This window comes from Oncorhynchus gorbuscha, linkage group LG02, assembly GCF_021184085.1.
Source record: "Oncorhynchus gorbuscha isolate QuinsamMale2020 ecotype Even-year linkage group LG02, OgorEven_v1.0, whole genome shotgun sequence".
NCBI lineage: Eukaryota > Metazoa > Chordata > Actinopteri > Salmoniformes > Salmonidae > Oncorhynchus > Oncorhynchus gorbuscha.
The window spans coordinates 65,082,589-65,104,664 of NC_060174.1; the positions used below are offsets into that span (position 1 = coordinate 65,082,589).

A 22,076-nucleotide genomic window follows, 5' to 3' on the forward strand; every position below is an offset into this window, starting at 1 on the left:
GAGGAAAAAGTCAAGGGGTTTGAATACTTACCGAAGGCACTGTATATGGAGGCCATTTTACATTATGTTTACAGCAGTGCCTCTGGAAATGTACTGATAAAATGTCAAACATTTATTTTAATGAGACTATGCAGTTGTATGAAATCATGAGCAACTTGTGTATTTCGATTTTCTTGATTACTCACTATCGTTCAGTTGGTCACATGAGTTGTAAATTGACTTCGAAATTTAAACACTAATATTAATGTTTCAATTTATTTAAACACTTAATATTAAAAGATGTTTTTGGGTTTACATTTATTTAACATTGCATGTTTGTTAATCAAAAGAGCCACAACTTTTCAGGCATAAGATTAAGAAGAAAACATACATGTCATTTAATTTCAGGCATAAGATTAAGAAGGTCATTTGTGGAAATGGGCGGAGTTTATGACTTTGTGGCTGTGTTAATTAGTGACGACCGTTTTATTGGTCAGAGCGAGAAGTGACATCGCTTTTCCGCTATGTCCATTTTTGTCTATTCAAAATGGTGGAGCAATAACAAACGCATTGTACATTTCTACGGTAAGAAATGTGTAACTTTTAGTGTCAATGATCCATACTTACTGCGATGTAGATAATTCCAAACAAGCTTTTATTTCATTTTTTTATTGCAGTAAGTTAAAAAATGATCGCCGTAGCAAAGCTTTTACGCCAGATCACACGACATGCATGCGAGATTTGGCCTAACGTTAGCTACCACAGTGATTGTATGAGAGGAGGGGAGGGGAAGGGGGTTGTCAGGGCTCGTATCAGCAGAGTTAGCTAGCTAACTAGAGTACGGAAGCAAATGATAGCCGTCTAGATATTAATTAGTAAGGGTTCGTATCTGGCGACAAAAATGTGCAGGTAAGTTACAGTCAACAAATATGATGACGTGTAGCTAGCCAGCTTTACAATGTTAGGCGGATGGCCACATCTAGCTCGCTACTGCTAGCTAAACAGCTAGTTTACGTACCTGGCTAGCTACAGCACTTTGCTAACTATGTACTATACACCTGCAGATGTAATAAGTGTGCGTGAAGTTGTATATAGCGAGCTTTTGCAAATGGGCACCCACAGTTCCAGAAGAACTGTAACGCGCAACAAAAATACAATACGTTTGTGCGTCGGGTGTATGTACATTTCCTCCACTGACACCGATACGGTATTTCCGTTTATTTTCAGTATCAGCATGGCAGACAAAAATGGCAAGAAAGGGAAACCTGTAGGTGTTAAGAGAACATTGACCAAGAGAGAACAAGAAGATCTGAAGAAAAAGGTAAGATATTTGACCCTTTATAGATATATGCAACAAAGTGTAGGTCTATTTCTTACCATTTTAAAACAATATCACATTTCCAGGAACAAGAAAAAGCAGCTGACGTTTTTGAAGAGTTTTTAGCATCTTTTGACAGTAACGACAAAAGTGGGGTGAAAACGTTTGTTCGTGGGGGGATCGTGAATGCAACTAAAGGTGAGCAGAAACATGCTGGCTAATACAGCTCTGGTGGGGTCTATGTTGCGAACACTTATTTTAGTGCTGCATGGTTACTCTTTCTATTTAATTATTTTGCAGAAGAGGAAGCAGCAGAGGTCAAAAAGAGCAAGCTTTACCGACCGAACACAAAGTTTACTTCAGTGTCCCAGAATGTCTCACCAGCACACTCTTCGGAAGTCAGAAGGCCGGTGAGTCACCATGTGAATCTCTTACTGTAACCAAGATAATACTATACATTATTTTGCCCCCTTATGTTTGTCTGGTCCACAGATTGTTAAAAAGAAGACAGAAGAGAAGAAGAAGAGCAACCTTGAACTTTTCAAAGAGGAGCTAAAGCAGTATGTTTTTGACACGCCGTAGTAAATCATGTTTCACTCTTTATTTGACCAATTTGTATTTTACATTTTTGCATAAAATGACTGTTCTCATAGAATACAGGAGGAACGTGAAGAAAGGCACAAAAAAAAGAAGAATGAGCCTGGAGGAGGATATGGGGAATTGGACATACCACTAACACGACGATCAAGTAAGAGTCAGATCTGTCCCTTGCAGTGGAAAAATAATGGCCTTTGTCCAAATCAAAGATGAACCCTCAGTAGCTTGTACATGTTTAGCTGAATATGCACGTCTTCCTCCAGTATTTGATGATGACTCAGCAACACCGAACACAACGAACCTGTACATTGGCTGCATTAACCCAAAGGTAAAGGATCTCTGATCTGCTTAGGATGTTTTGACAAAGGAGATATAGTCTAGCTTGCTCTTCTTTTGTTTGGGATAAGTTCAAATGACTTACATGCTGACTGCATTTTTGTGAAACTGTGTTGATATGATACTTTATATAATGTGACAGATGAATGAAGAAATGCTTTGCAAAGAGTTTGGCAAGTATGGTCCCCTGGCAAGCGTGAAGATCATGTGGCCCCGTAGTGACGAGGAACGTACCAGGGTCACAAACAGAGGCTTCGTGGCCTTTATGACCAGGAAAGATGCAGAGAGGGCCTTGGCTGCTCTAGACGGTGAGTCGGTGATAAGAGAATATTAAACATACTATTCGGCAAACGCTGCCAGATGATAAATGCACTGTCAGATGTTCCATTGACCGTGGCTCATTGTAGGATCATTACTCCTTTTGCTGCAGGTAAAACAGTTTTGGGTTTTGAAATGAAGCTGGGATGGGGGAAAGCTGTTCGCATCCCTCCCCAGCCTCTCTATACACCCATAGGGGTACTGAAAATCTCCACACCCCCACCCCCCTCTGGCCTGCCCTTCAATGCTCAGCCCCGAGACCGCTTCCGTAATGACTTTACCAAGCCATGGGGCAGGTCTAAGGAGGAGTTTGACAAGGTAGGTTGGTTCTTTTTCTTTTTAACACTGTTGGGAATGTGCATGGTTCTTTTTCAAGGTTATATTTATTTGTTTTACACTACAGTTAATTTGCCAATTTTAGGTGTGTTTGTAGCAGATATCCTATGCGGGGTGATATTCATCATAGGATCAATCAACTGGACATTGCTTAGAATTGCATTTAGATGCACACACAAGACCATGTGACGGTCATGTTCTGAAGTAGCAGTTCCATTTCTCAGTTTAAATTCCAGTTGGTTTGTCCTGTGGTGCATGTATAGACATGTTATGAATCTATTCCTTAGTCTAGTAGTGTATTAGGATATGTCCTAAGACAGGGGGGTTTGACCCAGATGGAGTTATGAGGTATTGTTACAGAAGCATATGCATTCAAAATGTTACTGTAAAATTAAGAGGGTGGGGATATCCTATAATATAGATAATTGACTTATAGTGTAGCCGTCTCTTGAATGTGGGATCTTTTTCCCTCATTCAAATAATGTATAGCTGTTACTGCTATCGTCGTTTTCTATGCTGTATGTATCCTGCAGTGTTTCATCTGTATATATACTCACTTTTTTTTATATCTTCACTATTTGATTTGACTTCACGAACAGACTCTGTCCGAAGCCGTAGTCAAAGTGGTTATCCCAACAGAAAGGTACACACTCTCTATCCATTCTTACTACTACTGCTACTACGACTGACCAGCCGTTCTCACAGACAGAACACAGTGTTAGAGGACAGAGGCCCTGCCCTGGTGTACTGTTCCTGTGTACGTATGTGACCGACAGGAAGCCCCAGTCCTAAGTGCTATGTCTGTATGTAGATGACTAATGGGAGAGGACAGCTGAGACCGTAACACTGTTTTTGTGCTTTTCTCCCTACATGTGTCTCATAATTTGTCCTGTTCTAACATTGGTCTGCATTAAGCCATCTTGTTGACAACATGGCCTATATTCAGGGAATTGGTGACTCCTGCTGCTTAGGACTGGGGGCCCTGTATATGACTAGTAGAGGGGCCATGGTTCTCAGTTGAACATGGTTAAAGTGAACCTCTGGCCTAGTAAGCAACGCCCTCTGTTTATTAATTAATGTCATCCTCATTAATTTTGTAAATGACACTATTCTAATCCTCTGTCTGGAAAATAGATTGTTAGACTTAAGTGAGTGTTGGAGTCAGTGAGTTAGGCCTATATCCAGTGAAACATACTGGTACTAACTTCAGTGGCAACCTTGGTTCTTCCTATCTGGGTTGGCTGAGACACTGCAGACAGATACAGCTAGAAGGCAGATGTGTTTTAGATTCAAATCAGCAGTAGCTAATGGTAGTAAGTAATGTTGTCACTCATATTGTCCCACTTTTTCATTTATACACTCTATTTGGGGGGAGAAGAAACATTCTAGACACATGCCAAGGAAACACGTCACGATTGCCTTCTGATGTAGCTGCGCACTAGGGACAGACAGTCTCCACCACTCACTCGTGTGTGTTTGTGTGCAGACCAACACAACATTTCCTCAACATTGCTGTGACAAATGATGGCAGAGGGACATTGTTATAGAAGAGCGACGGAGGATTTAAGGGGCTTAATGCCAGTGTACAGTGAGAGCCTTGACATGGCCACTGGTCTGAATGGGGGGGGGGACAAGTCACACCGTCTGGTCTCTCATCCCCTCTCCTTTTACTCCACAGGAATCTGTTGGGCCTCATCCACAGGATGATAGAGTTTGTGGTGCGTGAGGGACCCATGTTTGAAGCCATCATTATGAGCAAAGAGAAGAACAACCCTGACTTCAGGCAAGGCGCCATTGCTGAGCGTTCCCATTCCCTCTTGTCATATCAATGATCATATATTTTGAAACAAACCTTTTAAACTATTGATGATTTCAGGTTCCTGTTTGACAACAAAAGCCAAGATCAGGTGTACTACCGCTGGAAACTCTACTCCATTCTCCAGGTAGGTCATGCCCTTAATCTGACCTGGCTACACCTCTATGGCCAGGAGTCCATCTCACTGTTGTGCCTCATCCGTGTCCCTCTATCCCCAGGGCGAGCCCCCCAGTGAGTGGAGGACGGCAGACTTCCGGATGTTCCGTGGGGGCTCCATCTGGAGGCCGCCCCTCCTGAACCCCTACCTCCATGGAGACGAGGAGGCGGGAGAGGAGGAACAGTCTCCCTCTCAGGAGGAGGAGCTGAAAAAGGGCCAGCTGAAGACCGAGTGAGTAGTGTAGCTGTACATACAGGGGCAGAGAGGGAGGTTCTGAGGCAGACTGAAGATGAAAAGTTCTCTCCGGAATGTTATGGGAAAACTGACTGGTGAAATTCAATGTTCTCTGGGCTACAAAACCTGTGTATTTATTCCAGGCACAGAGAGAGACTGGAGACACTGCTGAGAGGGCTCACCCCTCGTAGGGAGGATGTTGGTGATGCCATGCTGTTCTGTCTGGAGAGAGCCGAGGCAGCGGAGGAGGTGGTGGGGTGCATCGCGGAGTCCCTGTCTCTCCTTCAGACACCACTGCAGAAAAAGGTCACTCACCCACTTCCTGTACACGGGTCCATCCTATGAGTCTCACATGTGCATGATCAACCACATTCATGTGACATGCTACTCACAATCGTCATGTCCATCTTTACTTCCACAGATTGCCAGACTGTACCTGGTATCCGACATCTTGTACAACTCCTGTGCCAAAGTTGCCAATGCATCTTATTATCGCAAATAGTAAGAAGTATTTTTTTTTAGATAAATCTAATTATAGAATACACACGCTCGGTGGTCATACATACGGTGTCTGAGGGTTTTCACTGTTTCTTTGTTCCTTCAGTTTTGAAGCAAAATTGCCCCAGATATTTGGTGACATTAGTGATGCATATCGAAACATACAAGCAAGACTACAAGCGGAACAATTCAAGGTAATAAGTGTAGTTTAAAAAAAATGACAACGCTTTATTACCCTTTTTCAAGCTTGTGTTTTGTTGTTGCCTTTACTAGAGCAAATACATTAACACTCATCTATGTTTGTCTTTTCTCAGCAAAAGATAATGGGCTGTTTCAGGGTCTGGGAAGACTGGGCTGTCTACCCAGAGCCCTACCTGATCCAGCTGCAGAATATCTTTCTGGGTCTTGTCAAGGCAGGAGATGAAGTGATCGAGAGGGTAGAGGTGAGCTGGATCTCAGGACAGGACCCTTCCTGGACAAGACCTGGAAAATAGTTTTGATCAATGCCTATTTGACTGATGACTGCTACATTCTCTGATAGTGTGTGTTAGAATGCAGCTAGAAGCAGAGCTGAATTTCGAGTCATTGGTTTATGTGGGTATCTCAGGTGGCGTCTCCAGACCTGGATGGAGCCCCATTGGACGGGGCACCGTTAGATGGAGCTCCGCTGGACGACCTTGACGGCTCGCCCCTGGCCTGGGACCCTGCCTCCCTGGATGGGGTGCCTGTTGACGACATCGACGGAGTTCCCCTGGGCGCTCCCATGGATGACATCGACGGAATGCCTTGTAAGTCAATTTGGCCGATTGTTATCTGTGAAAAACCATAAAAGATTTAAGCTGTAGACTTGATGTATGTTTTGTGTTTTCCAGTGGATGATCAGGCCCACTCCAAAGTGGCTCTGTCTAAATGGGAGAGGGTGGACGATGCTGAAGCTCTCCCACAAGGTACTGTACATGTTCAGTATTGTAAACCCCACAATCACATCTCTACCCCTATCCCTCACTCTGACTCTTCCTCTTTCAGCTAACACTGAATCCAAATGGGACAGTGTGGGAGAGCGATATTCTGGGGACAACACGAATGTAAGGTAAGAACCTGGTGAAAGCCGTTGACATTTTTGGGAAGGCAACTTTTTCCTGAGTTACCATCATTGTAGCCTGTCTTGCAGTAGAAGAATGGCTCTTCCTCATCTTTTCTCCCCCTGCAGTACTAACACTAAGGAAGGAGATGGCAAATCAGAGGGTGACAGCAGCGATGATGACAGCCCATCTAAGTACGACAGTGCTGACTTCAAGAGCTCCCTCAGTAGTTTTGAGATGTCTGAGAGCAAGAGGAGCCGGCTGAGAGAGCTGGAGGCAAGCACACAGTCTACTGGCACCAACACACACAACCTACTGCAGTAGTAATTCAGTCTGTCCATAGCGGCCATCTGACAATACATAGGTCTTCTATAGCGCTTTTATGCAACAATTGGACCCACTGTTCTTAGTGTACGTATAGTATCTATTTTCTTTGCTGCAGGTGAAGGTGATGCAGTTCCAGGATGAGCTGGAGACTGGGAAGAGGCCCAGGAAGTCCGGAATGAACATGCAGAAACAGGTGGAGCACTACAGGAACAAGCTGCTACAGAAGGTGGGTGTGCTTTTATGTCGTACAGGCCCTGCAGTAAAGGAAATGGCCGAGGGGACCATAAAGCTGCAGTTGCACATTTGACCCAATAACTCACCTGGCTGCAATTGATCCACAGGAGTTTGATAAGGATGACCAGGAGAAGAAAGAGCGATCCACACCCAAGTCAAAAGACAGATCAAAGAAAGAGGAGAGGAGAGACAAGACTGAGGAGAGCAGTAAAGGACGGGAGAAGGAGAAGAGCAAAAGGAGTCAAGACCGGGACAGGAGCAGGGACAGGGGACGCAGTAGAGACACAGAGGAACGGACACAGAAATACAGAGGACATTCTCCCTCAAAGTAAGGCCTTTTTTGAAATCACTTGTCTGTTCTATTTAATGTGTTCAGTATTCTCTCTATATATATAAAAATTCACAATACTTACTGCAAGAATATGAACAACATTTTACAGGTTGCTTTATTGCATGGTTGAGCAATGAACATAAATAGAATAAAGCCATCTCCAAACTGCCTGAATAGAACCAAAGTACAATCAAACTGTACTACAGGCCAAAAGCATGCAAATGAAAAGAGAACGGAAACAACTATATATATATTTGGGCTGATTGATTTATCACCTACCTGTCCAACAGAACAAAGTCAAAGTCTCCGAAGAAGTCCAAGCGGTCCCGGTCGCCCTCGCCTGCCAGGAAGACGTGGAGGAGGTCTAGCTCCCGGTCACCACACCGCTCCCACAAAAAGACAAAGAAGAGCAAACACTGATCCAGAGGCCTGGACTCCATGCCGCTCTCCTTGACGCCGCAAGGGGACTCCCATGGACTGTCCTGCTCTGCCAGTGATTACCATGACACGGCCCCACCACGCTCGTTTCCTCACAATGCCTCTGAACTGTCAGCTGTTTGTTCCCCTCTGTACCGATATCCCGATTGCGGCAGTCAAGATTTGGCAAATTTTTTTGTAAGATGCCGTTTGAACATTATTTGTACAGTTGTTGTGCCGTTTGTTTTTAAACCCCATTCAGATTATTGCGACTAGTCCCTGAGATGTCACAATAAATCACTATTGGCATTGTGTCCATTGTCCAAGGTGGGGAATGAATTAGTGGAGGCTACCATTATTGAATCACCACATGTCTCCTGTCCAGTCATTCTACCTTTCATAATTGAGGCAAACTTTCAGAACGTTTATTATAATATATGCCATTTAGCAGACGCTTTTATCCAAAGCGACTTAGTCATGTGTGCATACATTCTACGTATGGGTGGTCCCGGGAATCGAACCCACTACCCTGGCGTTACAAGCGCCATGCTCTACCAACTGAGCTACTCATCTCAATGGGAAAAAAAACAGAATGAGCGCACTTTAAACGAATACTGTTTACTTTATTAAGTGAATCATAAACAATGTAAAAAAAAAAGTGGTTCAATTTTATTCATTACACACTGACAGACATTGAACATTTGCAACCGTAATGATTGGAGTTAGTGCTTAGTTAACAAATTTAAGACTGTCATTCCTGGCAAGGAGGAGTGCAGGGGTACTAGAAATGCAGTAAGAGTAAGACAGCGTACCCCTTACACTGACAAATAGCTTACATTAGTGTTTTTTAAATCATCCATCCCTCAGTTACCGGTCCTGCTTTACAGTCTGACCGTCTCAGAGTGCACACTGGTTCTTTGTGTTAAACAAAACGTGTGACAGGACATCCGTGAGCTGCTTCCTCCACCTACAGTTCACTTCCTCCACCTTCCCCTCATCCTCTACTGCAGGGTCCCTGTTCTCCGGAGGAGAACTCCTCCCGGAGCACTCACCCGTAGGCAATTGGCCGGTTTTAGAAGCGTTGGCAGGGCAGCGGGTTGCTCTGCCTCCATTGAAGGACTGTACACTGACGGCCAGATCAGGAAGGGTTCAGGATGAAGTGCTCAGTACTTTTTTACATTGATAAAAACCTTAATGGCGCCAGTGAAGTCAGCAGAGAGCAGAACCTCTGTATGATCAGTCTTCAGAGCCCCTGTGGACGAGAAATACCCTGTTTAGCATTGATACCTACAAAGTTCTATCGACTCACCCCATCACACCATTCATTGATCACTCTTAAAGATGGAAACAGCACCATGGCTACCCCAGCGCTTTTGTTATCGTTTTGTGGACAAAACAGAGGTGAGGAGAGTTGGGCAGTGTGGGAAAAACATTTGCAGTACATATTCTGCTGTTCTATAGCACATGCAATCACAGAGTGTTTGTTTGCAGTAACTTTTGTAGTAATATCCCAAAACGTGCTAGTTTGACCATTAAGGATCCCAGCTTTAATGAAGAGTCGCTCGGAATAGTCTCAGCATAGCTAAACAGGTATATAAAAATCAGTATACTGTACCTGAGGGAATGGTCTCAGAGTCAGTAGAGTCCAAGCTCTTACACTCTGCATCTGCCCCAGCTTTCTCTGCCCCCGCCTCCTGGGGGACAATCAGGTTAGGATGGGGCGCAAAAATAGCTGATGTCACTACTGCATTGTGGGCTGAAAAATAAGAGACTGGACTTAGTGGAAGGACACTACAAAAACACTGACAGTGTTTATATCACCGACAGTAAAGCTGAGCACCACTACAGTATCTAGGTACCTTTAATTCCCTCCCAGAAGTCATTGCGGTCTCGTCGTACAGAGGTGAACTTGCTCAGGTCATGGTAGGTGCTCCAGATGTACACGTACTTATCCTCTGAGCCACTCACAATGAATGAGTAATCATGGCTGGAAAATAGAGTGAGAGTTCGTTTACCAACTACATAAGAACATGCCAGACTGAGAAGGAGCCGTTCTCACCTGAAGCTGGCTTTGATTTGACTACTGCTATTGACGTAACCCTTGTACTTCATGGACAAAGACAGGTCCCGCAGGTCATACAGGCGGATCCTGGAGTCATTGGAGGTCACTAGAATCTACCAACACAAGACAAAAGACTCAGCTAACAGACATGCCTGTGGGAAGAGCACCAGGAACATGGCTATACCTTGTTCTCTCCAGGCAGAGGCTCGATGCCTGTGATTTTCCGTCCCACTCGATTCCTGCCTCTAGTCGACCGTACGTGGATCTGGGTGTGGTATTTAAGGCGCTGAAATAAGAACAGACATTCGAAAAACGGTGAACCCTCTCCAATGTTCCTCATTTTCAGAATTATGTCCTGCCGTTGTAATACTCAAAAGAAGAATCAAACATCGGCTGAAATAATGATTTTTCACTAGCCCTTCAAACTTGAGGAACAGTATGTCTCCCTCCACTGTACCTCAGTGTCGTAGAAGATGCAGCGGCCATCGTAGGTGCCGATGACAGCGTACTTCCCATTCTGGCAGAAGTTGGCAGCAGTGATGAGGCGTGTTTGTCCGTCCACCTCGTTCCACAGAGCCACCTTCTTGTCTGGGATGTTCCACAGACGCAGCTTCCCATCCAGAGAGCCACTCAGGAAGTACCGGTCATCCTAGGAGAAATAACAGATCAGTCTGGTTAATAAAGCCAGAACATCGTCACAGCCGTGTATATCACCCCGCAAGCGGTTACCAAGACGGCCATCAAGGAACTTCACTGGACTTTATGCAAACTGGAAACCATATGTCCTGAGGCTGCATTTATTAAAGCTGCGGATTTTAACAAAGCTAATCTGAAAACAAGGCAAGCTAAATTCTATCAGCATATCGATTGCAGTACACGAGCGAGTAACACATCTGACCACTGCTACTCTAACTTCCACGATGCATACAAGGCCTTCCCCCTCTTTTGGCAAATCATTTTTTTCAACCTCAGGAGGTTGAAGAAATGTGGCTTATCACCGAAAACCCTCACTAACTTTTACAGGTGCACAATTGAGAGCATCCTGTTGGGGTGTATCACCGCCTGGTACGGCAACTGCACGGCCCACAACCGCAGAGCTCTCCAGAGGGTGGTGCGGTCTGCACAACGCTTCACCTGGGGCAAACTACCTGCCCTCCAGGACACCTACACCACCAAATGTCACAGGAAGGCCATAAAGATCATCAAGGACAACAACTGCCTGTTCACCCCGCTATCATCCAGAAGGTAAGGTCAGTACAGGTGCATCAAAGCTGGGACCGAGAGACAGAAGCTATTTTTCAAACTCAAAGCCACCAGATTGCGGGACGGTTGAGCTAAGGTAGGTTGCAATTTGCATGAGGTTGTAAGTAACAAGAACATTTCCCAGGACATAGACATATGTTATATTGGCAGAAAGCTTCCATTCTTGCTAATCTAAATGCACTGTCCAATTTACAGTAGTTATTATAGCAAGAAAATACCATGCTATTGTTTGAGGAGAGTGCAGTTATGAAATTCAAAATGTATTAATAAACCAATTAGGCACATTTGGGCAGTCTTGATACAACATTTTGAAGAGAAATGCAAAGGTTCATTGAATCAATTAAACTTTGCACATACACTGCTGCCATCTAGTGGACAAGATCTAAATTGCGTCAAGATTCCTAAGTCATATTGGCCTTTCTCTTGCATTTCAAAGACGGTACAAAAAAAAACAAATGTGTTTTCTTTGTATTATCTTTCACCAGATCTAATGTGTTATATTCTCCTACATTAATTTAACATTTCCACAAACTTCAGTGTTTCCTTTCAAATGGTATCAAGAATATTATTGCATTTCCTTGCTTCAGGTCCTGAGCTACAGGCAGTTAGATTTAGGTATGTCATTTTAGGTGAAAATTGAAAAAAAGGGTCCGATCCTTAAGAGGTACAGCCACCAATAGCACAGAGAGGCGGCAGCCTACCTACAGACTTGATATCATTGGCCACTTTAATAAATGGAACACTAGTCACTTTAATAATGTCACTTTAAGAATGTTTACATAGCTCGCATTACTCATCTCATATGTATATACTGTATCCACCATCTGTTGCATCTTAGCCGCTCGGTCACTGCTCATCCATATATTTGATCATTTTCTCATCCCATTCCTTCACTAGATTGTGTGTATTTGGTTATGTTGTGGAATTGTTAGATATTACCTGTTAGATACTGCTGCACAGTTGGATCTAGAAGCATAAGCATTTCACTACACTCGCAACAACATCTGATAACCATGGGTATGTGACCAATACAATTTATATTGAGAACAATCAGCCAACTCACTCTGCACGTAAAATTTTTATTTATTTAAAAAAAGTCCCTACCTCAACCTAAACACGCACTGACAAAGGCACACACGCTCATAAAGGCACACACGCTCATAAAGGCACACACGCTCATAAAGGCACACACGCTCATAAAGGCACACACGCTCATAAAGGCACACACGCTCATAAAGGCACACACGCTCATAAAGGCACACACGCTCATAAAGGCACACACGCTCATAAAGGCACACACGCTCATAAAGGCACACACGCTCATAAAGGCACACACGCTCATAAAGGCACACACGCTCATAAAGGCACACACGCTCATAAAGGCACACTTACTCTGGGATGGAAAGCGATGGCTGTGACGAAGTCAATATGCTGAAAGCAGCAGAGACACTCTCTCCTGGATATGTGCCACAGTCGGACTGTCTTATCCATTGACGAGGAAAGTAAGAAGTAGTTCTGGAATCAAATAATAAGGGGAATACTAGGACAGTGTACAGGCATTTGGGAGAAATTGAAAAGGGGGGGGGGGTGGAAAGGACTGTGTAGTCTCACCTTTGACCAGGACAAGTCCAGCAGGTCAGCCGTATGACCCTTGTACTTGCAAAAGGGGACTTGGCGGAAGGGGAGATTCTTGTCCTCTGAATCAGGGTCTTCAGGAACACTGCTCATCTGGGAACAAAAAAAAGAGGACCTCTTGTCTGTCAGGCTGGGGTCTCCACAGTAAAACTGGTATAGTCACCCAAAGCAACCCTGAACATAACGTTACTTTCTTCATGTTTTACAGCTGACCCTCAACTCTAACCATGTCACTGATGGGTCCTAACCTTACTCACCCCACCGTCCGTGTCTGATTTAGAGGAACACAGGCTTTCCTGAGAGGGAGAGGGCGACACACGACCTGGTTGAGAGAGAACATAAGGGAAGAACCATGAGAAACCCACCAAACAAGCTTTACATTTACTAAAGGTGTGGCAGACAAACTATTTTGTTCAGAGACAACAGAGCTCAGCCCTTCTTAAGGTCTCATGATCTACCCACCTTCAGTGTTGTACTTTATCCTCATGTTGTTGAAGTAGTCAAAGGCATTTTTCAGAACCCAGATTCGCACCACGTTGTCCTGGCCTGCTGTTGCCAACAACCTCCCACAGTGTGAGAACTTCATGGTCCACACTGCACCCTGAGGACCGGACAACAGAACAAGGGTTAGGCAAATATGCATGAATATATATTCACGCTTACATCTGCATTCATGGTTACATGCTGTATGGTTCAGTCATGGAAGAGATCTGTTGTTCAATGGAAAGAGGGCACTGACATTAACACACAATCTTACCATGTGCTCTCCACTCAGGTCCTGGACCACCTTGACCTGATCAAAGTCAAAGGGGCCCTTGAAGCTGTGGGCTGCCTTGAACTTGACAGGCCGGGTGTAGGGCATCCCCTCATCGTCACTGGAAGACGGGTCATCCTGGTCGTTGTGAAACACTGAGACACAACCACACAGTGAGACGTCACCCAGCAGAGTGACTAAACCGCAGCAGAAGAATGTTCATCGGAAGGAAAAAAACATATATATATATTAAGTGGATGGGGGCTGGGATACCTTCATCACGGACACTCTTCACCTTGTTGACGGCCTTCTCACCATACTCTTCAGCCAGATGCTTGGCCCTCTTCACAGACTTGCCCAGGAACTTCTTCAGTTGAGTGCTGTGGTCGTGAAGACAGAGGACACATGAAACACTGTGAAACCGTCACAGACTGTCAGAGCAGAGAGGAAACATTAACCACAACATGAGGCAGGGCACTATGCCATTTCTTACGTTTTCTGTTTCAGCTTCCCTCCGTCAGAGTCGGTCAATGGAGCCTGGGCCTTGTCATCGTCATCTGACTGTGCTGCGTCATTCCTGACAGGAAAAAACAGAAAGACATCTTCCTCAAGATTCGTATTATCTTTTTTACGTATGGGACTGCTACTGTTAGCACAGGGGAGCTGTACGTTTTTTCAACCATAGCCCACGGATTGGTGTGGCCCCATGATATATTACAGTCCTGGCTTGAGTTATAGGGGAGCAGTTCTTACGTGATGTACTCCTTAGTCCTCCTCATGATGTGTAATGTGAGTGGGTTGATCCCTGTGGGAAGCTTCTCCTCCGCCTGGATGAGAGGGATCTCCTCACCTGTGTCCAGATTCTTGATCATCACACTCGCCAGGATCTCCTATTACAGAGAGCCCAGCCAATCAATGAATTAGAAACAAACACTCAAAAGGGTATGTGTAGAGAGTAGACGAGCCCCTTTGTACAGGTTAAGGGTGGATGAATGAAAGAGCGAGACAAGGAAACATGCCTCATCAGTCAGCTCTCTGCCAGAGTTGGATCGTGGACGCTGAGGACCTAGAGGGTCGCCAATTGGACTGGATGCCTGCTCATCCTCATTCTCCTGTGGGAACACACCAATATACACACACGCACTTACTACACTGGTTTTAAATCTAAGACAAAGGGGTATTCCGAAATGCAAGGGTCAAAGGTCTGTTGAAAAAGGAGAATAAAGAACAGAAAGTAAATCCACACACAGGTCTGCTGCTGCCGAAGTGTTTATTCAGAAGAGGACAACATTTTAACCCCAAACTAGGTCTTTGTCAGAACAAAGTTTTCCCCAAGTGCAGAAGAATATATACATTGGCTTCCTGGGCAGCAATAAGTGGACCTGTGCTCTGCGCCAATGGAAAGCATAGGAAACAAATATCCACTGACCTGTGCTGTGACAAACTTGTCCCCACTGGTGGCGCTAGCCAGGTCCAAAGAGTGCTGCAGATCCTTGGTGATGCTCCTCACTGTGCTGCTGGGAGACACCAGGCCACATGGCTCCTCCAGCTCCCCTGCATACACCGGCCAATCACAAAGCAAAGACACAGGGTTAAAGGTCAACAGTGTCACCTTATCTCCATGGTTTCACAACTAAATGACCATGAGTAAGTGTGGGTAGTAGTGAACAGCTGAGAACAGTTATGAGAGGTCAATGTGTTCAGCTCAGTATTCCATCCCTGCAGCAACATATTTAATTGACATGCATATCAGCATTTTATCTTGACCTTGTGATACTGAGTGTGTGGGTATACAAGCAAAGTGTTATTTACCTTCCAGTCCTGCTGGCCTTATACACTCCTGGGACTTCTTGCTGAGGGGTAAAGCAGGCCGGGATGGGGGTGGTGGCCGTGGAGGAGCAGCTCCGCTGGGGAGGGGTGGGCGTGAAGGCGGAGGTTTCTTGGTGCTGGCCACAATGTCAGGCTCTACAGTGAACTGCCGTGGTGGTTTTGTAGGCCCCGGGTCAGAGGAGCCAGCCGGCTTGTCCGTGAGGGGATCCTGGTCTAGGATGTCTGCTGGTCTCTGCTCCCTATCCCTGTCCTCTGCAGACACCCGGGGTAGGTCAGGGAGGTCCGGCGGGAGGTCTAGTTGCCCCAGGGTGCTGGTGATGTCTGGGGGCTGGACGTGCTCCTGTGACCCTGACAACAGGCTGGGGATGTCTGGGAGGGCCATGGAACACCCTTCCTGCTGTTCCCGTGGCTGCTCTGATCTCTCAACCACAGGCTGAGGTTCAATAGCAGGATGCTCTCGTTCTACAGGGGCCACATTTTTGTCCTTCACCTCTGACTCTGCCCTTGTATCAACATTCCTCTCCTCCTCCACTGCACTTCCCTTCTGGCTCTCCTCAATGATGCTGTCGATGATCTAGAAGGGACAAGACATCATAGATGAAAACAATCATCAAAAAGGTAATATACTCATAACAGGATGTTTCTCTAATGAGGATTGTGTGGTCGTATGAGTGTATTCTCTCTGATAAAAGTGTTGTGGGAACTCCCCACACTTAAGGTGAGAGAGGGACGTGAAGAAGGAGTACAGACACACGTTGGAGGGTCTGTGTTGATGACAACTTAGTGGCGTGCCACACATCCAAACATTTGCTGGAGTGACAATGTAGAATCTGGTGACACCATGACAGCATTTACATAGAGCCCAAAAACCAGCAACCATCAAAACACATTTACCGACATGAACACTACATAGTCAGGGGCTAAGTAACTATTAAAAATTCTCAGGAATAAAATCAAACTTATTTTTTTCCCATAATGTCATAACCACCTAGCTAAGTAGGGATTAATGAGCATTAGCCTACATTTTAAGATAAGGAGGGGGAGTACCTGAATGGAGTCATCTTGGCGTGCCTCAGGTGCGGCCAGCCCAACAGCCACGTCCTCTGGTGGGCTCTCTACCACCCCCTGCAGGAACGCAAAACTAAATGTACATGGAGACTGACAAGGAGAAACACTACTTTTATAAACTAGCACCTCATACAGGGCATCTACACACTAACATTTTGGGATGTGCTTATGATTTGTAATATTTTACTAGTAAAAGGGATGACAATGTCCTGAATAGAGTATGTGAAACCCTAAACTGGCACCTACTGCAGGACATGCAGTAGCAAACTGCTTATTGCAAACAACCCTGGGTAAGGCTGTGTTTTGGGTTTAGCCTCAATAGAACTCTTAAAGGCGCTCCTCTAGCTCGTTTGAACGTGGTTACCCAGCTATGCCCTTTAAGTAATGATTAAACTAAAAACCAACACTCGGTTACAGTTTTTGACATCTCCTAAATTAAATGAAACTTCACTCTCTAGTCTTTAAAGAGGTTAGGTTCTTATTATTTTTTACTGTCAAATGCTAGTAAGAACAATAAATACCTGAGGTATGGGAAGGACAAACTTTGCAGGTGTCCTAAGTAATAAAAAGACACAAGTGGAAGTGTTAGTCACAAGACTAGTCCTGATATGGTTTGTCAGAATTACCTTTACCTAGGGCCTAGGCTACAATTCAGACAAGAGATTTGAAAGAAATCATGCTTGTTTTAACACTACAAAACAAGAGACACAGGACAACCGTATAAACAATGTATTCTTAACATATAATAATAATAATAAATGCCATTTAGCAGACGCTTTTATCCAAAGCGACTTACAGTCATGTGTAACATGTAAGATATGTAATCATGTAAGATATGTAATCATGCAAGCTACAGGAAATTACAGCACCTGTTACACCAGTGTTCTCCTGTTAGTTTAAGTTTGAGCAAATTAGGAAAAATACAACTTTTCAACAAGCAACAGTTGAAGCCAAAACCACTGTAGCTATTTTATCTCCAATCCCTCTACTATAATTATATAAAAATGAAAGTGTGTGAGCCTCAAAGAGACATGTCAATCACACTTCTCTCTCTCTCTCCCTTACACTTGACCCCTCTTATATGGTCATGGCAAAAACAAAGTTCCTGTTGGGAAACTTTGGCAATTGATGACCTTTTGCCTCTTTAAAAAGATGGAGTAAAATAAGACAAGGCAAAATCATCCACAGACTGGAGGCATAGTTCTCGTTGTTGCAAATAATTATAGGTCATGTTTTCATTCCTTTATTAGAGAAGAGACACTGAATGTATGAGCAGAATAATTCTTACTCGCGAACATCTGGTTGAATTCATGTCAGTGACCAGCATCAACATCACAGCTGATAACGTTTTTCAACACCAATAGCACAGTATATACCTTTATTTGAGCAATTGATGTAAGTAGAAAGGTTACTTACACTTTAGGAGATGGAGTAAAATTGACGTCTTCAGCAGCATCGTAGAATTCCTCTGTGTCACTATCTGACGCCATTTAGTTAGCTTGCTAACGTACCTAGCTAGTTTAGATGGATACAATCCGATAAGGGAAATCTCTGCAATATTTAGATGTGGTCGGTTTATTATGAATACATACGATTCGTACAGGAAATAAAAAGGTTACTCCACTGAAAACGGACTTCTTTCTGTAGGATACACCCAGATGTTGCTAGCTAGCTACTAGCTAATGCCTGGGAGAGGCCACTCACCTGTGTGTACGAGCTACTGCCGGTACTGGCCGCTATTGCTAACGTAGCTAGCTAACGAAGAAGGTGGCCCTAGTCTTTAGCTAGCTGCCAAGTTTCTTGAATCAATTCATAAATAAATACTCTGAATTAAAGGTCACCGCTAAAACGACGACCTATTACCGCGGTCTTCCTAGAAATAGGACTGCAGCCGCAACAAATTTAGGGCAGCTTCAGAAACAAGGAGGAAGAAGAACACCCTCAAAAGATTAAAAACACACATTCGGAAATCTCGCGCGAACTTATTTGACAGCTTCAAACCCCCAGTCGTCTCTTTCATATACGCTGATCTGAAAACATAAAGCAAAGATGGAACCTGATTTGGTCACTTGTCTACTTCTTTCAAAGCTGTTCATTAAGGATTCACGTGTATTGTAAAATACATTATAGTATTTTACAATACAGAAGTGTTATAGTAGTGTTTTGTATTATATTAGGATCCCAAATTGCGAAGGCAGAAGCCACTCTTGCTGGTTTCCAAATAGCAGTAAATGAATTTGTACAGTAATAGTTTAATGATGACCCTTGCTTAGGCTCGATACAATCACCCCAAAGTAAGTTAACTCTATTGGAGCAGTGTTTAGCAATAGAGACCGAGGTTTGACATCCACAAGGGGTGTTGCACTGTTCGCTGCAGAGGGAATAGTGTAACGACCTTAGATATCCTATTATATTCGTATTCTGATTCCTAATTATATGGATCTGTGGGCTGGGAGACATGGGTTTGAGATCCGCAATTGTTTGGTTCACACCTGTTGTCCTTTGGTTACAAGTTTTTTTTTTTACCGAGTCTTCTAGGCTTACTCTTTTAGCTCACTGACCGAAAGCATAGACTGGCTTGGGGAGCAAACGTAGTCTTCAGGTCTGCAGTAAAAATAAAAACACAATTCATCTTGTTAAAATATATATAGGCTATATAAAATATATAGGCTATTTATGGTCTATTTGTGAGTCATCTATAACTTTAATTTATCAAACAAACAACGATATTGTCAGCACAATGCTTTCTTCTCTACGGGTTTACACCTTAAATGAATGGTATATACTAATACTGCCACCAGCTGGACCACGCTTACTTTGTTTGGTTTTTGGATGTTTTGTGGCTAGGAAAACGATTGCCATATGAGGGTCTCGCCAAAATGGCGCCGTGCGCACACGCATTTCTCCGTATTAAAACTTTGAATTAAATTGTGGATCTCCTACAATTTAGCTATAGTTATCTGTCGTTTGACTATTAAATATTATTCACGACTACATTTTATATTATTTCGTCGAGTTCAGCCCTGATAAAAACGTAATGATAGCAAAACGATATAGCATCACGTCAAATGGACATGTCCAGAAAGGCTCCTGAAACTCAGGCTGATCTCTAGCTTCCATGATTATGCTGTTGACCCAGTGGATATTTCCCATCTTTCTGTTATGGACAACGAGGACCCCCCCCCCCCCCCCCCCTTTGATGCTTTATAAAAAAAGATTGCTAGGATTGCAACGCGGGCCAAATTGTAGCGCTGAAAAAGACTATTAACTGCGAATGTGCATATGTAACGGTTTAATTAAATAGTTTAATTCCTGCATGAATTGGGTATTATGCCATCTCCTGGTAGATTAGTGTATTTACATTGTCTAATACACAGCGATAAAGGAATGGGATTATGGGTCATCCACAGCAGATTTATGGAGAATTCTCGGTTTTGTTTAAGAGTATTATTTATATCCCATCGACTAATGATCATTATTCCACACTGTGTGTCCCATCATTGCAAGTAATTCATGACACATGTATAAAGTATATGTTTTATAAACTACTAAACACCAGCCAGTGTATGAGCCGGATTTTGTTAGTTTAGTAAAATATGCGGAACATTCTAGGTGTATTATATTTCTTCGCCACAAGAGTGTGGCATTTTTCAGGTTAATTTGATAGATTTTGAATACTAAAATGGATAATAGTTTATTCTGATTTTGTACATATGAGATTGTTATGCAGGTGAATGAGGACCCAAAAGCGACTTGGCGAAAACAGAGTCTTTAATCCAGTTTAAGGAAATAGCATTACTCCTAGACAAATCGGAGCGGTAAATAAAGCATAAGAAACCATTTCACTCGTAATCACGAGAACTGACTGGAGACTCGATAATGAACTGCAGGTTGCCTCGGGAAGGCACTTGACCGTAGCAGACTCAGACACCTGCTCACCACGCAGCATCTGAGGGAACACGACAGACAGGGCGATACAAAGACACAGCATGGTGAACAGTATACAAGGATCCGACAGGACAGAAACGGAAAACAAGTGGAGAAATAGGGACTCTAATCAGGGGAAAATATAGGGAACAGGTGTGGGAAGACTAAATGATTGATTAGGGGAATAGGAACAGCTGGGAGCAGGAACGGAACGATAGAGAGAAGAGAGAGAGAGAGGGAGAGAGAAAAAAGGGAACAAACCTAAAAAGACCAGCAGGGGGAAAACTGTGGTCCTTCCGTAGCTCAGTTGGTAGAGCATGGCGCTTGTAACGCCAGGGTAGTGGGTTCGATCCCCGGGACCACCCATACGTAGAATGTATGCACACATGACTGTAAGTCGCTTTGGATAAAAGCGTCTGCTAAATGGCATATATTATTATTATTATTATTAAAACGAACAGAAGGAAAAGCAAAATGACAAGACAATATAAGACAAAACATGACAGTACCCCCCCCACTCACCGAGCACCTCCTGGCGCACTCGAGGAGGAATCCTGGCGGCAACGGAGGAAATCATCAATCAGTGAACGGTCCAGCACGTCCCGAGACGGAACCCAACTCCTCTCCTCAGGACCGTAAACCCTCCCAATCCACTAAGTATTGGTGACCCCGTCCCCGAGAACGCATGTCCATGATCCTACGTACCTTGTAAATAGGTGCGCTCTCGACAAGGACGGGAGGGGGGGAGGGAAGACGAACGGGGGTGCGAAGAAAGGGCTTGACACAGGAGACATGGAAGACAGGATGGACGCGACGAAGATGTCGTGGAAGAAGCAGTCGCACAGCGACAGGATTGACGACCTGGGAGACACGGAACGGACCAATGAACCGCGGAGTCAACTTACGAGAAGCTGTCGTAAGAGGAAGGTTGCGAGTGGAAAGCCACACTCTCTGGCCGCAACAATACCTTGGACTCTTAATCCTACGTTTATTGGCGGCTCTCACAGTCTGTGCCCTGTAACGGCAAAGTGCAGACCTCACCCTCCTCCAGGTGCGCTCACAACGTTGGACAAACGCTTGAGCGGAGGGAACGCTGGACTCGGCAAGCTGGGATGAGAACAGAGGAGGCTGGTAACCCAGACTACTCTGAAACGGAGATAACCCGGTAGCAGACGAAGGAAGCGAGTTGTGAGCGTATTCTGCCCAGGGGAGCTGTTCTGCCCAAGACGCAGGGTTTCTGAAAGAAAGGCTGCGTAGTATGCGACCAATCGTCTGATTGGCCCTCTCTGCTTGACCGTTAGACTGGGGATGAAACCCGGAAGAGAGACTGACGGACGCACCAATCAAACGACAGAACTCCCTCCAAAACTGTGACGTGAATTGCGGACCTCTGTCTGAAACGGCGTCTAACGGGAGGCCATGAATTCTGAACACATTCTCGATGATGATTTGTGCCGTCTCCTTAGCGGAAGGAAGTTTAGCGAGAGGAATGAAATGTTCCGCCTTAGAGAACCTATCGACAACCGTAAGAATCACAGTCTTCCCCGCAGACAAAGG

General features: G+C 44.4%; 2 protein-coding genes across 4 annotated transcripts; one reads left to right on the plus strand and one right to left on the minus strand.

Moving 5' to 3' along the window:
• Window positions 1-497: 497 nt before the first annotated feature.
• Window positions 498-8,319, plus strand: LOC124007292 (U2 snRNP-associated SURP motif-containing protein-like). 2 transcript variants are annotated; one of them, XM_046317758.1, is made up of 24 exons: window positions 498-564; window positions 1,207-1,300; window positions 1,384-1,495; window positions 1,598-1,707; window positions 1,790-1,857; window positions 1,951-2,045; window positions 2,158-2,222; window positions 2,373-2,538; window positions 2,661-2,866; window positions 3,484-3,527; window positions 4,563-4,667; window positions 4,761-4,827; window positions 4,919-5,088; window positions 5,235-5,397; window positions 5,513-5,592; window positions 5,696-5,783; window positions 5,904-6,032; window positions 6,197-6,377; window positions 6,462-6,536; window positions 6,616-6,679; window positions 6,800-6,947; window positions 7,114-7,224; window positions 7,340-7,560; window positions 7,854-8,319. In XM_046317758.1, exons 2-24 carry the CDS (start codon window positions 1,214-1,216, stop codon window positions 7,981-7,983), a joined length of 2,685 nt encoding a protein of 894 aa, XP_046173714.1. In that variant the 5' UTR covers window positions 498-564; window positions 1,207-1,213; the 3' UTR covers window positions 7,984-8,319. The 2 variants fall into 2 exon arrangements, with proteins under 2 accessions (XP_046173714.1, XP_046173705.1); XM_046317749.1 differs by lacking the exon at window positions 498-564 and adding an exon at window positions 596-888.
• Window positions 8,320-8,582: 263 nt separating this feature from the next.
• Window positions 8,583-18,592, minus strand: LOC124007302 (WD repeat-containing protein 44-like). Of its 2 annotated transcripts, none has more exons than XM_046317771.1 (20): window positions 18,009-18,592; window positions 17,114-17,147; window positions 16,572-16,649; window positions 15,507-16,098; window positions 15,124-15,248; window positions 14,714-14,806; window positions 14,448-14,584; window positions 14,188-14,271; window positions 13,968-14,074; window positions 13,698-13,849; window positions 13,403-13,541; window positions 13,189-13,262; window positions 12,917-13,033; window positions 12,698-12,820; window positions 10,500-10,691; window positions 10,227-10,328; window positions 10,040-10,155; window positions 9,840-9,967; window positions 9,596-9,736; window positions 8,583-9,232 (listed from the first exon to the last, which is right to left on the minus strand). In XM_046317771.1, the coding sequence occupies exons 1-20, from the start codon at window positions 18,080-18,082 to the stop codon at window positions 9,144-9,146; spliced, it is 2,697 nt and encodes an 898-aa protein (XP_046173727.1). In that variant the 5' UTR covers window positions 18,083-18,592; the 3' UTR covers window positions 8,583-9,143. The 2 variants fall into 2 exon arrangements, with proteins under 2 accessions (XP_046173727.1, XP_046173734.1); XM_046317778.1 differs by having other exon boundaries at window positions 13,198-13,262; window positions 18,009-18,590.
• Between the last annotated feature and the right edge of the window lie 3,484 nt (window positions 18,593-22,076).

Bases quoted from the DNA above. Each gene is read 5' to 3' on its own strand.
- LOC124007292 (XM_046317749.1), top strand. The intron at 4,668-4,760 runs GCAAGGCGCCAT...TGATGATTTCAG, and splicing joins AAGAACAACCCTGACTTCAG to GTTCCTGTTTGACAACAAAA. The intron at 6,378-6,461 runs GTAAGTCAATTT...TGTGTTTTCCAG, and splicing joins TGACATCGACGGAATGCCTT to TGGATGATCAGGCCCACTCC.
- LOC124007302 (XM_046317771.1), bottom strand. From the start codon at position 18,082: ATGGCGTCAGATAGTGACACAGAGGAATTCTACGATGCTGCTGAAGAC. The intron at 15,249-15,506 runs GTAAATAACACT...CGGTGTATGCAG, and splicing joins AAGGCCAGCAGGACTGGAAG to GGGAGCTGGAGGAGCCATGT. The intron at 13,034-13,188 runs GTTAGGACCCAT...TTTTGTTCCCAG, and splicing joins CGGACGGTGGGGTGAGTAAG to ATGAGCAGTGTTCCTGAAGA.